The sequence below is a fragment of the Diceros bicornis genome, chromosome 9, assembly GCF_020826845.1.
Source record: "Diceros bicornis minor isolate mBicDic1 chromosome 9, mDicBic1.mat.cur, whole genome shotgun sequence".
Classification (NCBI taxonomy): Eukaryota; Metazoa; Chordata; class Mammalia; order Perissodactyla; family Rhinocerotidae; genus Diceros; species Diceros bicornis.
Window position 1 is genome coordinate 35,034,088 of NC_080748.1, and position 18,354 is coordinate 35,052,441.

General features: G+C 40.5%; 1 protein-coding gene across 5 annotated transcripts in view; it reads right to left on the reverse strand.

Moving 5' to 3' along the window:
- NAA16 (N-alpha-acetyltransferase 16, NatA auxiliary subunit) overlaps nt 1–5,409 on the reverse strand; it is a 69,323-nt gene extending 63,914 nt beyond the window's left edge. For 4 of the 5 annotated variants that reach the window (XM_058548251.1, XM_058548250.1, XM_058548249.1 and 1 more), the window contains exons 1-2: nt 5,138–5,409; nt 1,163–1,247 (exon numbers count right to left, since the gene is read on the reverse strand). In XM_058548251.1, coding sequence (XP_058404234.1) covers nt 1,163–1,247; nt 5,138–5,191 — 139 coding nt within the window. In that variant the 5' untranslated portion in view covers nt 5,192–5,409. Of the gene's footprint in view, nt 1–1,162; nt 1,248–5,137 lie in introns of those variants that run through there. The other variant, XM_058548252.1, reaches the window with a different exon arrangement.
- Nucleotides 5,410–18,354: the final 12,945 nt, after the last annotated feature.

The window sequence follows — 18,354 nt, forward strand, 5'->3', positions numbered from 1 at the left end:
CAGACTTCATTTTTGGCATCAAGTTTACTCCAACTAATTATAGTTAGGCTAATTAAGATCAGTTTGCATTTCAAGAGTACAACACTCGACTACGGGAGCGGCAACCCAAGAATATGTTTAAGGTAGTTAATGAAAGATGGTTTAGAATCAAATAATTCTCTAAATAATCCACAAGAAGGGAATTAGACAAGAACAACGGTTTTGAAACTGATCTCTGTGGGCTCTGGTTTTCAGAACAAGGTGACCCAGCAGTCCAGGCCCCTATAACCAAACATCATCTTTCACCTGTTTTCACATAATGAACTTCCCCACAAGCTTCCATTTGGATAACGGTTCCACAGCTAAAAAGCTTGAAAACAAGCTTTAAATTCCTAAAATCCTATGAAATGAAGACTTCTTTTTATTTCCTTCAAAGAATGTTCTAAACATTATTAGAAAGTGAGCAGGGTCAGCCTATTTTCCCAACAAGATGGTCTTAAGAATTACCCAAGGCTAATATTCAGAGACCCCAATTAGCTTTGCTATGCTACAGGACCACGCTTTGCGTGTCTAACCTGCGAGCTTTTTAACAAACACTGGTCACCACGGAAAAAGAATGATACAAGCCAATAGAGACTTATTAACACCAGTGCTAGAAAAACAACTCAAGATAAACAACTAACGGTAAATCAGTACTATCATATTTAAAGGTCAGCAGATATATAAAAAAGACATCTTCCAAAGAATAAAATGCACTTGATTGTATCTTCATATTACTTCTGTATTGCAAATGCTGTCCTAATTTTATACATAGGAAATCAAAGTACAAATTAAGTTCTATTTAAAGTAACAGATGAAATCAGGTTTATAAAAATACCAGTATATACTCCATTTGTTCCCCAACAGATCAACCAACCACTTCTCATCTAAAAGTAAAGATTGTACATATACCTCAGTATAACAGAAGTAAAGTAACCTAGAATACCACGGACTACTACTACAGAATACTGTCTATAGAATACTATCTGTTATGATATGAGGCATAACAGAAAGTATTAAACATTTATACACGCTAATGGAGAGAAGTATCTGGGAAGTATTCTTCTCTCACTGCTAGGAATCCTGTCGGTCTGATTTTGGAGTTAGATTTCCCCAAAGCAATCTCTCACAGATGAGACAATACCTCCATGTTCCGCAAATTTTGGATTCGAAAGAATCATCTTGCAAAACTTGAGGCCATTTTTGTATTGCTTCTGTTCATAACATTTCTGTAAAGAAATATGAACAAAAATTATTTTATAAAATGAATATACATGGAGCAACTCTTCATTGCAGTATATAAATTCTAAATTCAAAATGCAAAATTAGGTCTAAAACATATGTGACAGAAAAGTTTTATATCAATTCATATCACTTATAACATGAAAGGTACTTATTGCCAAATTGTTCCTTGCCAAATTGTTCCAGTACCTGAATATTTTCACTTTTATAGACAATAAAGAAAAAAAACACTTAATAAACAGGGAATTTAATTGTCAACCAACAGTGCTACAAGTTTTCAACTCAAAATCCAAAAGCAAAAACATGTGATAAGAAGACAAAAAAATACTAGAAATTGCATCAAAAACCTCGGCACAAAATACTGCCATTTATTGAGCAACTACCATACGTCTGTACAAAACCTGTTATAACTGAAAACAATTCCTTAAAGTAGGTGTTATTTCCTCCACCTTACAGATGTGGAAACCGAAACTTAGGAGTTCATAAAATTTATTTATAAGTGGCTCAGCTTAGTTGCAAACCCTGGTCTGACTCCCAAGACCATGGTCTTTCCATCACTAATCTAATACAAGTGTCAACAACCTCTTTATTCCTAAATGTCACTGGCCAGGCTAACTAATAGTGCCTGTCCTCCACAGCCATTGATCATGAGAACATCTCCTCTTCTTTCACTCACCCTCTCACTTATGTTGTTTTGGGTGTTCCTTCTAGTACTCATCATGTCAAGCTATCCCCACCTCAGGACTTCTGCACTTGTATTCCTTCTTCCTGAAATGTTCTTCCCCAGATCTTCCCATGGCTGATTCCTTATCATCCGAGTTTTAGACATCACCTACCTGACCACTCTAATACTGCTAGCTAATGGCCAGCTATCTAATACCCACTACACACACATACTCTCTATTACTCTATTTTCTACACAACTCTATCATTTCCTAAAACTGTTATTTATTTGATTACTTATTTAGTGTCTATCTTCCCCACCGTACCGTAAGCTCCACAAGAACAAGGATCTTGCCTATTTTAAACACTTCTGCATCCTCAGGTTCTAGACAAATCAGCACTGCTCAATAAGTACAGCCCACTAAGTTCAAAGCAACACAGCACCAGCAAAGGAGGAGGAAGTGATTAATCCTTGCAGCAGGGGTGGCATGTGGAGGGGAGAATTAGAAAAGCGTTCACAGAAAAAATGTTTAAATTGAGGCTTCTTAACTGCCTCTGTGGAAGGGAACTTAGTGGCTGGGAGACAAGGATAGGAGAGAAACCTCAATTTTGAACCAGAATATATTACCTATTCCAAAAATATTTAAAAATAAAAAAAGAATAACAATCTGAATTTGACTACAGGCGTTCACCTGACAAATGACAAGAAGAGGAAAAACAAGCAGAAGGAACTACCGGGGAAGAGGAAAAGAAGAGAAGTACTATGTTTTTTATGACTTACCAAGCAATCTGGAAGTAATAACAATCATACTACCAATAACAGTAATAATAATAGTTAACATTTATTGGAAGCATTTACTATGTGTCAGGCACTGTTCTCATTTAATCCTATTCAAATGCCAGGAAAGCCTATGAGATACCTGTTATCTCCATTTTAGATGGAAAGACTGAGGTACACAGTTACTGAGTTTACACAGCTAATTGTCAGAGCCACAGTTCAAACCCAGGTAGTCTGTCTCCGGTATCCAAGTACTCAGGTTAAAGAAAAGTCTTAAGTTCAGTATGGAATATACACCTAGTAGAAAAGAGAGATTCTGGTTTCAACTTCAGTACTAACCAGACAGAGAACCTTAGATACTTAGTCATTTACCATTCCTGGGTTTGACTGTCTCATCCGTAAAAGAGGACATGGAGTAGCTCCAAAATTCAACAAAATGTAATGCTAATAGCCAGTCTGGAGAATAAGATAGGCAGGTATAAGCCAGGCAGAACATGTGATAAGCTAACTGGTGAATCTGTATGGGTGTGTTTAGGTACACTGATAATAAAAAGAAAAATTTACTATTGGTGGCAAAGCACTTGGGTCCACTAACCAAACTTAAAAAATAACTTTATTATAGAGACTTCTGTTTGCCATGGAATTTATTGTAGCAAAATTTTATCCACATTTATTGCAATTGTGAGACGACAAAATCATTCACTTTTGCTGCACCCTCCCAAATTCATCAAACCTTATAATAAACATTACATACCGAGATAAAAAAATGTTTAGCATTTCCCAACTTACTGGGGGATAAAGTTAACTCAGCAGCGGCTTTAACTTTTTTGTAGCTAGAGTATAATAAATCATAAACTTGTTTTTCATTATGCTACTGATAGCATGAAGTAGAAAATATCCATATATAGAGAAAATAAGTGTTCTGTCATCTTTTATGTATAATGCCAAATATCTTGAAATCCAACTAACAATTTATAGATTTTTCATTAACATGTTTCAGATTCCCTAGACCAAAAAAAAAAAAAAACCTGAAAAGGGGCAAAAAAGTTTACTTCTCCCATTCCGTACTGTGAAAAATATAAGGGTATGAGAAAAATGAAAGCAAAAGAAAAATATCTACTAAGCCAAGTGAAGCAATCTGCCAAAATGCTTTAAACAGAATTTTTTGTTTTTACACTTGTCTCTCATTATTTGCTCAACACTAAGCACCATATGAAATTAAGACTTAAAATTTTCACCCCATCTACTATGTATCTTTTTCAACACTCTGAAGACTGAGTGTGACGTTTCTACTGGCTTGAAACAGAATAGCTACTATGAATTTTTATCTGCTGTTGATAATACTTAAAACCATTCTAAACTTAGTATTTTATTTATAGTAAACGTAAGCAACAGCTAATAGTCATATAACCAACACAAGCTCTAAATAATAAATAAATTCACTCTTAAAATCTAAACGCTTGTTTTCAGATGAAAAGGTAAACTAGAAAAAACAGCTATATATTTACAATATTAGTTGAAAATCTACGGTCCCCAGTGCACACTGAGGAAAGCAGAAGCATGGTGCCTCTCCTCGAGGAGAACGGAACCTGGAACCCCGCGAAGACACCGGGGACGGTGACACGCTACAGAAAACTCCCCTCTCGGCCGGGCAGCGGTCATTACCGGGCCATTATTCACGTTCCTGCTCGGAAACGAGGTGAATGCTCCCCTCAAGTGCAACACCAGCCAGTACGCGCGGCTTGTAATCACTTAAGACAGGGCCTTGCGCGAGTTAAAAGCAAAGAGCTGTGTTCGACTTGTTAACTTAGAAATGCAGTTCAAGTCACTTTTTCACTTTCCAAAGAGGGTAACCGCGGTACGTGAAACACATCCAAACTCTCTCTTAAAGGGAGGCTTGGCCTCCTAGGGTTCCCTGTCTTATTTTCCCGTAACCAGTATACACCCGAGCGCCACCCCACCATGGGATCGCTCCCGCTTTAATAGGTATCGGGGTGCGCTGTGCAATAAACCCAAAGCAGTGAACGAACACCTCGCCGAGGGGAGGCTGGCAAAAAAAACAAGTGAGGAGGATGGGAGGGAGGAGGTGGCGAGTCCCGCCGCAAGGCGCCGCAGAGGGCACGGGGCCACCACCCGGCCGACGCGCCCTTGCCCAGAGAGACTGCAGAGGGCGGCGTGAAGTTTCTGGAAGGAGCGCGGCGGGGGCGAGGCGAGCCGCTGCAGAGCGAGCGAGCGCGCGGAGAGGAGACCCGGTGGCCCGGTCTCCCGGCCGGGGACGCAGGCTGCCTGGCGGGGCCCGGCCGAGGCGAGACTCAGGCAGTGCGGGCTCGGAGATAAACAAAGAAGCGAGCGGGGCCGAGCCCGGTCCGCGCAGGCGCCGTCGCCTGCAAACAGCTCGCGAGCGCGGGGACAGCGGCGCCGGCTCCGGCGACTCACCAAGATGCGTTTGAAGAGGTTGCTCTCCTTGGGCGGCAGCTGCACGTTCGGCATCGCGGCCGGCGGGGAGGCTGGGCGCCCGGGCGCTCCGTTTCGCGGGGGTGGGCACCGGGAGGAGCCGCTGCTAAGACTCGGGCTGCGGGCGATAGGTCAGTTCATTGGCCTAGAGTTGGGGCTGGGCAGCCTGCGCAGGGCTGTGGGGCAGGCTGGCAATGGAAAAAGAACGCGGTGTGAGGACACCTGAGCTCCGGCCCTACTTCTGCGCGGGCGGCGGCGGCTCCCGCGCGCTGCAAGATGGCAGCCAGGGCCCGCCCCCTCGAGCGGGCCGGTGTGCGCACGCGCGGGGCGCCCGGCGGCCAGGGCAGCAGGGAGGCTGCGGGGGCGAGGAACAGTGGGGGCGTGTGTCTGGCCGTGGCTTCTGTCACCGGAACCTCGGCACCGGGGAGGTCTCGTGCACCGTAGCCCATCATAAGTCGCCGACTTGTGCTCTGATTGTTAGGCTTGTGGCCCAAGATAATGTTAGTTATGTCAGAGTCAGACTTTTGGTTTCTCTCCTCTCAGGAACTTAGTGCTCGACTCAAAGTAAATTCTTAATGTGGGACGAACTTGTTTTCCTTCATTTCCCCCTCGACTTAGACTTTAAGGGAAGTCTTCTCTTTTCAATGCAAAACAAAGAAGTATTCGCAAGTATGTGAGGCCATCGGGCAGGCCTTAAAATGGGCTAATGTGAAACCATGTTTGAAATGACAGAAAAAAATATTCCCAGCAGTTTAGAATACCTAACATTGTCGGGGAGGATTATGGTGGTTTTATGGGGCCACTGATTCTCCAAGTCTATCCACTAGATACAAGTCATATAATAATGAAAGAAACGAGATTGAGACCCAGAATCTTCCAACTCCGGGACACTTCCTACAGTACATAAAAGGTAGCATAGTGATAGAAATGTGTGCGTCTAGAAAGATACGGATATCCGTCTATGACAAGAAGATACATACAATATAGATTTAATATTAAGGAGTATGTAATCATTAGGTGGATAAGCTCATTTATACTTGTTCTGGATCTTAATTTGTGCATATTTATGAGACTATAGGGTAACTGATGCATAATTGCATTTAATGGGATGTAGTCAGAGATAAGCTGGGACGTATTTGATTTTTTCCCTCTAGCCTGAGTTTGTTGGAGATGGGAGAAAGAGAGAAGTCTTTTAAAATAGGGAAAGGACTGTTATTAAAAAGGAAGAGGTCCAGAAGGGCCTGTGTGTTCTGGACAGAAACTCGACTCCCCAAGCTATTAGAGAGGAAGTAGGCAAGGAGGGCTTCGTGGGAAACTTGGCTGGGTTGCAAGTGAACCAGTGGTAGTCTCCTAGACCACAGAGCAGGGGCAGAGAAGTGCCTGTTCACACACTCTCATAGCCAACCACTTCCATAGTCCCTACCCACTGTTTGCTCATCATGGCATTACTGATCCCTGAAAATGCTTTGGCTCTCAATTTGTCTACATCCTCAGGGGCAAAGGGTTAACTGTGGGAAGAGCTGAAGCTCCAGTGCTCCTGTCAGGCCATCCTTTGACTCTCACAGGACATGGACTTTCCTGGAATGTACCTCAGCCAGCTCAAGCCACTCTGCCTCACCTCAAGGCCAATTTCAAAATGACAAATTGAAAAAAGAAAGTAAAAGAGAAGAGGGGAAAAAAGCATAGTGCCAAATGTAAATATTCTGGAGACAAGTAATGTTTATCTTTTATGAAATTTTCCTGTGGGCCTAGGCCAGCCTAACTTACTACAAATCATTAACTGTCCCCACTCTCTGTGGTAGCTGCCAGACACTCACCACGACTCTCCCCCACCCCTAAATTAGGCAGCCCATGCTGGTTCTTCATTCGCACTGGGCAACTTCCCACCCACTGCCAAATTCTCCCCCTTCCCACAACCCCTCAGCATGTCCCAGCAGTGCAAAGGAAACCTGTATTCCCAAACACTAAGAAGTGGGCTGTTATACTCATATTTAATATTTTCCTCGTCTGTCATCCACACACTGCAACACACAATGCACACATACCTTGGATGTCTACACTAGGGTAGGGGTGAAGAGAGAGGCGAGGAATTGAAAAGAATGCCAGTAGTGTTGCTGATAGTTATCAGCCTGAACCTTAGAGTGTACAAAAGATGTAATGCATGCACAGTCAGAAAGCCTAGATTAGCCAGTGGCTGTAATTTTATTACTGACTTCCTGTTTAGTCTGGAGCAAATTTATGTCCACCTTTCAACAGAAAATGGGGTTATAATAACATTATTGTAATCTTTCACAGCAGGGTTATGTGAATGTAATGCTTAGTCATTTCTAAGCTCATAGAAAAAAACAAATGCATTGTAAATCTGAACTGGCTGTCTCAGGAAGAATGCTGAAACCCCACTGGGGGCATGGTGGGCCTCCACCCAGGTGTTCCTTCCTGCTGCTTCACGCAAGGTATATCTCCTTTAGAATCAGGCACACAGTAAAATAACAGTAACAACATCTGTAAAGACCTTAGCAGTTCCTGAAGCACTTTTTTTGTTTTTGTTTTTGCTGAGAAAGATTCGTCCTGAGCTAACATCTGCTGCCAATATTCCTCTTTTTTTGCTTGAGGAAGATTAGCCCTGAGCTAATATCTGTGCCAATCTTGCTCTATTTTGTATGTGGGTCACCACCACAGCATGGCTAACAAGTGGCATAGGTCTGTGCCTGGGATCCAAACCTGCAAACCCAGGCCGCTGAAGCAGAGTGTGCCAAACTTAACCACTATGCCGCGGGGCTGGTCCTCCCAAAGCACTTTTTACATACATGATGTGACCCAGTGATTCTCTTGCTAAGCCTAGTAGAGCCAAGGAGGAAAGAATCTAGAAAAGGATGTTTTCCACCCCATATACACAGCAAGCATATCTTGCAGAGCCAGCTGACAGGGTAAAATCAAGTAGTTTGCTGCTATTCCCATAACTAGTTTAACCGTGTAATTAAAGACTGATGGGAAAAGAACTCATCAGACTGCATGATGCATTTCACCTCAGATTCCCTAATGTTTCTGCTGTCTTCTTCCTTCCTTGCTCTTGTTTCAGAGGAAGAAAGAGCACTTCATTCCTCCCCTAGAGCTCTTGATCCCATCTTCTTTTGCTTTTCCTGAACTTTTCTTCATCAGTTATTCCCCCCACTATCTGCATTTTCTCCCTCCTTATATTGATTATATTCTAATGGGAGGAGACAGACAATAAACCCATAAATAAGCAAGATAATTCCAGACCATGGGAAGTCCTAGGAAGGAAATAAAACAAGGTCATGTGAGGGCAATGGGGGTTGAGGAAAGGTACTTTAAAGCAGGTACTCAGGAATGATCTAGAAAGGCCTCTGGGGAGGTGGTAACACGAGAACACAGACCTTAAGGATGAGAAGGGAGTTAACTAGGTGAAAAGCTGGGACAGCATATTCTAGCCAAAGGGAATCACATGCAAATGCCCTAATGCAGGAACAAGATTGGTGTGGTCAAGACATAAAAGGGACAGGTAACAACTTCAGGTTTAAGGAGGTGGCTGGAGGGTAGTGTGTGATAGGGAACGTTGTGCACAGTTCAGTTGCAAATGTAGGCCAGGTTGTGCAGGGTTTGCCAAATCAGGCAATGTGGTTTAGTTTTATCCTAAGTTCAGTGGGAAGCCATTGAAGCATTTTAAGCAGGAACGTGACATGATCTGATTTATTTTTTAAAAGGTCATTCTGAGTACCTAGGGAAAATGGACGAGAAAGAGATACTAGCTTTCTTCTAGAAAAGTGGCAACTCTGTGTGTTCCTTAAGATTTGGCTTCTGCCTCCAACAGTCTTCTGAAAATATGTTCTGAAATATTACCAATTCATTTGTTCTATACTTAATTATTGAGCACAATGTGACAAGCAGTCTTCTAACAAACAAAAATATCTGCCCTCATCAAGTTTACATGTTAGGGATTGCCTAGTGTCCAAATCCAAAGATTTTTTCAGTCCACAGTTTCCTTAACCTCTCTGTAGCATTTCACACAGTGGACTACCCTGTCCTTCTTGACTTTTTCTGGCTTAGGTCACTAAGACTTTGCAGAATCCTGGGTTTCCTCCTGTCTCTCTTCCTAGTCATTATCTGAGTCCTCCATCAACTCGTCTTCCTTCTCCTCAATGTTGGTTGTCTAGACAATTCTGTTTTCCCTTTCAACAGCAATAAAACATGTTCATCAAGCACCTGCTACTCACCAGCAAAACAGAATTAAGAAATTCTCCTGCTCCCATAGCTTCCATTATTAGCATCAAGCAAATTTGAAGTCTGTCTCCAGTTTCAAGCCCTCTTTTGATCTCCTAGCCTCCATTCCCATTTGTTTGTTAAATAGTTCCATCTGGATGTCAAATAAGCATTTTTCTACTTGAACAGTAAAAAAAAAACTTATCATCTTCCCATCAAACCAGTCCAAGTCCTGACTTCTCTATTTTTGTTAATGATACCACTCTTGTAGTTAAAATGTTCTGATGGCCTTTGACTCCACGTTACTATTCCCCACATCCAAGTTGCTTAGTCCTTTAGATTCTAGATGTCATGTTTCTCCCTTTCCTCTCCTGCTCTCCATTCCCGCTCCACCTTAAAACTAAATATTGCAAAATACTGAGGATGTTTTGGGAGGGAGAGGGGCATTACTCAGCCTACCACATGATCTTTGTGAAGTACAAAGCTAATGACACTTATTGCTTAAAATCCTTCCATGGCTTTCAGGAGAAAGCTGAATCTCTTTGCCTAAGTGACACCCTTTATGATTTGGTTCCTGCCTGTCTTTATAGCCTCATGTCCCACCACTCAGCCAGACCGCACTACCTGTAATTTCCCAAATGCTCATTGTGTATCTGTGATGCCCTTCCTATTTGTGCCTAGCTAATGCCTACTTGTCCTTCAAAACTCACATTAAGCATCATCTTCTCCCAGAAGCCATCCCTGCCCCTTATTCTGATGTGGCTGCCCCTCCTCCATGTTTTCTCAAAACACTCAGTACTCACCTCTAAATAGCACTCATCATACCATGTTGAAGTCATTAACTTGTCGCTCAGACTGAAGTTCCTCTGGATCAGACACCATGTCTTATTTGACTGAGTATTCCCCATGTTTTACAGTTGCTCAAAAAAACCTTCGTTGAATTAATCATCTTCCTGTAGCACGTAGCATAGCATCTTACGGCAGAGAGTCAAAAACATATTTGTTAAACTAAACTGCAGTTGTTTTTACCTCCTCAAGAATAGAAAGATAATTTACCATCTTCTGCAAAAGATATTCAGAATTTGGGAATTGTATCCTGCTCCCCAGAAGTATAAAATCTAGTGTGCATAACAAATTGCTAAGTATAATACAAGGAAAGACTTATTGCTGAGATTATATGGGAGCTTGAAGGAAGGAAGAACTAACTGTGATTAGGTGGAGGATCTGATCTATAAAAGACAATGACAGCTGGAATGGTGTCTGTTTTCCTCACCATTGAACCCCTAGCACTTAGCAGAGTGCTTGGCACATAGCAGGTATCCAATAAGTACTGGTTTGATGAAGACAATGTCAATGAATTGCACTCCAGGCAGAGGAATTAGTATTGTCAAGAAAAATTGTGAGACATTGAAATGGACAAAAAGATTATAAAACCCCCCTGTTGAATAAACTGTTTTTCATTGCCTCTGAGCTATTTTACAACTCTTTTAAGTTGTAGAAAACTGCTAACAAAGCAAATGATTCTTGTCCCTAGAAATGCAAATTGTGTATGATGGAGATGCAAGTGATTGTTGCCTTGTGTATATTGACCAGCTTCTCATCTTTTAAACAAATTCATTTCAGCATTCTTTATGGCATATTTATGTTTTCTCTTGGGATTTTTCTTTAACTAGTTATAGCATCCCTCATTACTTAATAATTAATTAATAAATAAAAATTTTCACACATGTATATGACATATTTGTACAAGGGTCATAATCTTACCTTTAAAAAATGCCTGTTAGTAATATGAACAAAAAAGACAAGTGTGAAAGTGTGTTTTTGGGAAATATGGAGTCATCTGGTAGAGCTGAAAAATGAGGTTCTTGGAGGATGTCATGATAGAAAAAAGAGGCTAGATTGGAGTCAGATGATGGAGAGCTGGGAGAATGATGTCCCATTTCATGAGACAGAGGACACAGTGGGCAAAGTGCAGCCCAGCCGTCTTGGTTCAAATCTCTTTGGCCATTAGATTGTCCCTTGGGCACAATCTTGAGCAAGTCATCTAGCCATGCTGTGCCGCAGGTTCCTACAATAGGCACTACAATTGAACCTACTTCATAGGGGTGTTGTGAAGATTGAGTGAGTTAGTTAAATGTTAAACATTTAGGGCATTACTTGGTAAAAAATAAGTATTCAGCAGATGTTAACTACTATATTACTGTTACAGTTCACAGTTCTCTTTCTGAAATACTTGGGACTAGTTGTTTTTAAACTTCAGGATAGTTTGGATTTAGAAAAGTAGATGCATATACTGTACATTACATAACACTCTGAGCAGGATCTGGGCCAGCATCCTGTAATCCAATACATAAATATTTCTTCAGTAATGTATATGAATATTCATTCTAAGTGGGATAAATACAGATATAAATAGCTTCACATCAGTCCCAGTCAGGTTTGCCTGCCAAATTGGTTTGGATTAGGGCAGGTTTGCCCATCAAATAAGTTACCAAAAAAATATTTAGTTCTCAGAGATTTTTGATTTTTGAATTGAAAATAAGGTTTTTCAGAGCTTTTGGGATTTAGGAATTGCAGAGAATTGCTCTATTACTAAAGTAAAAAAAGAGGGCTGGCCCTGTGGCTTAACGGTTAAGTGCACGCACTCCCCTGCTGGCAGCCAGGGTTCAGATCCTGGGCGCGCACCGACACACTGCTTCTCCGGCCATGCTGGGGCTGCGTCCCACATACAGCAGCTGGAGGGATGTGCAGCTATGACGTGCAACTATCTACTGGGGCTTTGGGGGAAAAACATAAATAATAAATAAATGATTTTAAAGTAAAAAAAGATGAGAGTGAAACAGAATTTAGAACTCCTGGAAATTGTTCAGAAAGCAAGCTTTTGAATTAGATCACCTCTCTACTTTGGCAAAGTTTTAATTTTTCTTTTTAAAAAGTTCAAAGCAAGGGCAACAAATAGTTCATGAAGGGAAGTTTCTCTTTATAGAGGTTCCAGCTAATAAATGAAGATGGAATGATAAAATATTACCATTTTGCAACCTCTAATGAAATAATGAATCTAGGCAATCAACAGCTTCTAGTATCATTTTGAAAAGATACAACTAAATATTTTGCACCTTCTTTTGGAAGTATCTAACCCACCTATGAAGTAGTTTTGCCAAAAAAATGTAAATCTGAGTCTGATCAAGCTTCTAGCCCAGTTTATAGGAAATACAGGGAACAAAGGAACATGATAAACACAACACAAGTCTAGAAAAATCTAGACTGTGTGAAATTTCTCAAAACAAAGGATCTAGTTTCTTCAACAAATACATTGCAAGGAAAAAAACAAAAAGGAGGGGAGAATCTATAGATTACAACAAACAAAAAATATAGCAACAAATTGCAATGTATGGACCTTATTTGAATCCTGATATAAACAAACTGCCAAAAAAAAGAAAGAAAAAAAAAATCTTACACAATCAGGGAAATTTGAACATTGACTAGATATTTGATAATCTTAAGAAGCAATTTTTAATTTTTAGGGTGATTATATATTTTTTAAAGTCTTTGTCTTCTGGAGCTACATACTAAAATATTTACAGATGAAAAGATATGATGTTTTCTATTTGCTTCAAAATAATCCAGTGAGGATGAGAAGGGGGAGAGAGGAAGAAGGCAGGTGAAACACTGAGTTCATAACTGTTGAGAATTTGTGATGGCTGCATGGGGGTTCATTGTACTGTTCTCTCTATTTTTGAGCATGTTTGAAATTTTTCATAATAAAGAGGGAAAAATAATAAGATATATATCTACACACAACACAGAGTATAGATTACACTGTATTCCTCAATGCAGACCACTTTGGATCTAAGTTGGAAAATAATGCTTATAAAGGGTATCTGAAGACTACTGTTAGTAGAAAAAGATGGAAAAATAAAATCTATTGAAATGAAGATTTGAAAATGTACAATTCAAAACTAAAGTAAATGATTTAAGAAAAATATTTAGCATGAAATTTAGGATGATGGATGGAAGAGATGAAATTACCAAGAAGGTGTAGGAGACAACACTAAATGAGCTTCCTAACAAAGCTGACATCAACCTCGCCTAATATCAGATTAGGGGAGACAAAAGAGCTTCCAGGATCAGTTAGTCTTTGACCGGCCTTTGCTTTTTTTTTTAAGAGTAAAAGGTTTGAGTGATCTAGTTTCAATAATGCCAGCAGGTGGCGCATTTCTTAGCTTTTTTTTTCCAAGCTAAGGAAAATTTGAAAACTAGTATGAATATATGAAAATAAGAAATGCTGTCTTTTCATCCTTCGTATTCTGCTTTTCTCAGGGAAAACAGTTTATAAAAATACAAATAGAATAATCTTTGTTTTGCTATTTCTTTTCCACCTTAGTGAAAGCTTGAATTTTGTGTTAAATTGCTAAATAATTCCTGATTTCACTTTTTTTGTAGTAAAATATATCTGATTAAAATCCCAAGACATTGCCAATCTTCACACTGTGGGATGTCTCTAGATGTGGTCCAGAACCTAAACTCCAGGGAACCAGAAAGCCAGGTGCATCTTCATAGTGTGCTATGAGACATAATGTGTTATGGCTCATGTGTTGGGATTTTATGTTGCTTTCAGTGCCTCTGAAAATTTCCCAAATGGGACCAAAGGTTTCAGCTTAGCCTGGAACAGTCTCTATACCCACCCCAGTCTTGCTCCCCAAAGAATGTCGGGGGCTGAGGAAGCCCTGGTGCTCTGCCTCTCTCAGGGAAAGCCCTAAGCTGACACTTTATTGATGTGGAATCCCTGTAGAAGGACACTGTGGACCAGGAAAAATTCACTACAACTCAAACAGCAGATATTTATTTGGGCAATTAGAATTGCAATCCAGGAGACACAGATTCAGGTAGAAACCCAAAATGTGTTCCGAGGAAGACAAAGGACACAAGAGTTTATAAGAACAAAAAGAGAGAAATTACACAGGTTGTTTTGCAAAATTGGTGGTTGGTGCTGGCAACAACTGTTACTTCTTGGCTAGACGTGATTGGTTGCTAAGGACATCTCTAAGGCAAAAAGTTCTTATCTATGGGAGTAAGCATATTTCTTGAAAGAAGGTCAAGATGACAACAGTGAGGCACAGTTCAAAAGTTACATTCCATCTGGGTAGAGACGCGATGTGTGTGCATAAGCCCCATTTCCTTGATGGCCTCCCAGCTCCATTTTAGAAGCCCCGACATATGTCACTCTATTTTGTTATCACTGTCCACAACACAAGTCAACCTTCTGTTAGTACTGCAGACACAAGTGTCCTCACAATCTTTAAAACGATCTGGAAGTCTCTCAGAGGAAGCTAAGTGAAAATCTCTGTTCCCTACCCCTTTGGGTTTTGGGCTGAGTTTGCTCTAAATAGATCTGAAAAATGGCTCCACATATTTTTTTGTTTTAGCTTACTCCAAGTGGAACAAGGCTCCCCCTAAAGGAGGGGGACACAAGTCATTTAGTTTCTCAAAGGGATACCAAATTGTCAGTGCCCATTACAAATTCATTCAACAAAGAAACTATTCATAGTCGACTTGATTGTGAGAATTATTTCAGACATGGTATCTCTTCTTGCTAATTTAATCAAATGCTTTTTTTTTTTCCACTGAATCAACCTTTTTTATTACTATTTCTGGAAATTTTTCTTTTTTTTTTGTGAGGAAGATCAGCCCTGAGCTAACAGCCATGCCAATCCTCCTCTTTTTGCTGAGGAAGACTGGCTCTGAGCTAACATCTATTGCCAATCCTCCTCCTTTTTTTCCCCAAAGCCCCAGCAGATAGTTGTATGTCATAGTCGCACATCCTTCTAGTTGCTGTATGTGGGACGCTGCCTCAGCGTGGCCAGAGAAGCAGTGCGTTGGTGCGTGCCCAGGATCCGAACCCGGGCTGCCAGTAGTGGAGCACGAGCACTTAACAGCTAAGCCACGGGGCCAGCCCCAATTTCTGGAAATTTTTATCCTGTAATATATCAGATGCTTTGGAAGTAGAAGTTACTTAACTTCATAAAATGATTCATATGAAATCTGAAGTTATCCATATTATTATTCATAATAATTTCCATAAGGTTTTTCAATCAAAGATTAAAGAATGTCTTTGTTATTTTTTTTTTCTGAGGAAGATTAGCCCTGAGCTAACATCTGTGCCAATCTTCCTCTATTTTGTATGTGAGTCACCACCACAGCATGGCTGATGAGTGGTATAGGTTTGCGCCCGGGATCTAAACCTGTGAACCTGGGCCGCCAAAGAAGAGCGCACGGAACTTAACCATTATGCCATGGCACCGGCCCCCTTTATTTCTTTTATAGCTTTCTTGTTTATAATAATACTCATCACAAAACCTCGGGAAATCTAGAATACTATAAAGAGAAAAATAAAGATTACTTATAATTCCACCAGATTTTTAAATATATGCATCACATATGTTTTGTTGTTATTGTTGTTGTTTTGAGGAAGACTGGCCCTGCGCTAACATCTCTTGCCAATCTTCCTCTTTTTTCTTTTTTCTCTCCAAAGCCCCAGTATATAGTGTGTATCATAGTTGTAGAGTTGCAGCTCTTCTATGTGGGATGCCGCCTCAGCATGGCTTGATGAGTGGTGAGTAGGTCCGCGCCTAGGATCCGAACCAGCGAACCCCGGGCCACCGAAGCAGAGCGCATGAACTTAACTGCTACGCCACTGGGCTGGCCCCTCAGATATGTTTTTTTTTTTTTTTTTGAGGAGATCAGCTGTGTGCTAACATCTGCCAATTCTCCTCTTTTTTTGCTGAGGAAGACTGGCCCTGGGCTAACACCCATGCCCATCTTGCTCCACTTTATATGGGACGCCGCCACAGCATGGCTTGCCAAGCAGTGCATTGGTGCATGCCCAGGATCCGAACCAGCGAACCCCAGGCCGCTGCAGTGGAGCGCGCGCACCTAACCGCTTGCGCTACCAGGCCGGCCCCTCAGATATGTTTTTTAAATGGAATAGTTTGCTGAGTTTTTTTAACATTCTCTTTCACTTAATAATATATTGTGGACATCTTTGCATATTAATAGATATAGATATGCCACATTATTTTCTATCTTAAAAAACATGGAGGAGCAAGCCGTATTTATAGTACCAAGCATAAATGTCTTTACAGATTTTTTTTTTAATTGAGGACTAACATACACAAAGTGCATAAAGTTTCATGTATATTTCAATAAATTTTTACATATGTAAGTGTCTTAGTCTGCTTGGACTGCCATAACGAAACACCATCTTGGTGGCTTAAACAACAGAAATTTATTTCTCACAGTTTTGGTGGCTGGGAAGTCCAAAATGAAGGTGTTGGCAAGGTGGGTTTCATTCTGAGGCCTCTTCTCTTGACTTGTAGGTGGCTGCCATCTTGCTGTGTGCTCACATGACCTCTTTGTGCTCTGTTTGGGGAGAGAGGGAGACAGAGAGAGACCTTATAAATTCTCTGGTGTCTCTTCTTATAAGGGCACTAATCCTATCAGGTTGGGGTTCTATGTTTATGACCTCATTTAACCTTAATCACTTCCTTAAAGGCCCTATCTCCAGTATAGTCACATTGGGGGTTAGCTTCAACATACTGAATTTGGGAGGGACACAGTTCAGTCCATAGCAGTAAGTGTTTTTTTTTTTAAGGAGAATAAAGCTTTATACATAATACTTAAGTTATATATCTACATACACAAATCAAAATACAGAATTAAAGGATTTTGTTGGATAATTTAGGAAAATGACTTATGTGGGTCCTCTGGAATTTGTTCCCTATTGGAATATAAGCTCCATATGGGCAAAGATTTTTGTCTTTTCTATTCATTGTTAAATTCTCATGTCTAGAACAGTGAGTAGCACATAACTGGTGCTCAGTGTATATACATATATTTTTTTTTTGGAGGACGGAGGCAGTATTATCAGAGCTTAGGAGCCACAGATCCTTAAGACAGACTGCCTTGATTGAATCTAGGCTCTATCACTTACTATCACTTACTTACTTTTACCTTGGACAAGTTACTTAAGTTCTTTGTGCCTTAGTTTTCTCATCTGCAAAATGGGTATTTTAGGGTTGTTGTCAGGATTAAATGAATTAACAGGTTTAAACCATTTAGAATAGTATCTAAAATGTAGTAGGTAGAAGTAGATACATAGAAGTAGATATTTACATTTATGGATAATTCTCCCTTTTATATATGTGGTCATAACCTTAGAAAATATCCTGTGAATTCAGTAACATGAGATTCTTTTGCCTTTGCTTTTCAGGAAGAAATATTGAGGCACAGAGGTCAAATGACTTGTGAATGTGATCGCCAAGGGCTGTATCCCACTGGAATATTCAAAGTAAGGCAATATGTTTGCATTTTCCTGGAATTGGTTATTATTTGGATTTTTTAATCCTTTATTTAATCAGTGGTTTACAAGCTGTGAACTGAAGTTGATCCCCTAAATTCTGTATGTGCATGCAACATCTATAAAATCACTAACTTGTGGATATATATAGTCTCCTATCTTTTGGATCCCGTTATGATTTTTAAAAATACAAATTTATAGTCTCATTTAGTCATTAGTTATTTTCTCAGGCAATGGAAGCTGAAAGTACAGTTATTAATATGCAGAATCGCTGAAAGTTTTAAATGATGAGAAGGGGGTCCTAATAAAAAAAAATTCAGGAACTACTGCTTTAGTGGCTCCATATATAAGGAAATTCTTGTAATTTTACATTAATATATTGTAAATCTTGATCTCTTAACAGAACTGTAGAGACTCTGTCCTGGGCTTGTCTGAAACTGAAAACCAACCCTCCACCTTCGGCCCAGAGAGCAGGCCGCCTGCCGGGGGATAAACTACAACTCCCAGGATTCCTGGGTGAGAGCTCCTGGGAGTCGTAGTTCATTCTACACTGCGGCGGCGCCCTCCTTAACCTCCATCTCCCCGCCCCCCACTCTCCCAAAATCGCAACCCACGCCCTCGAGAT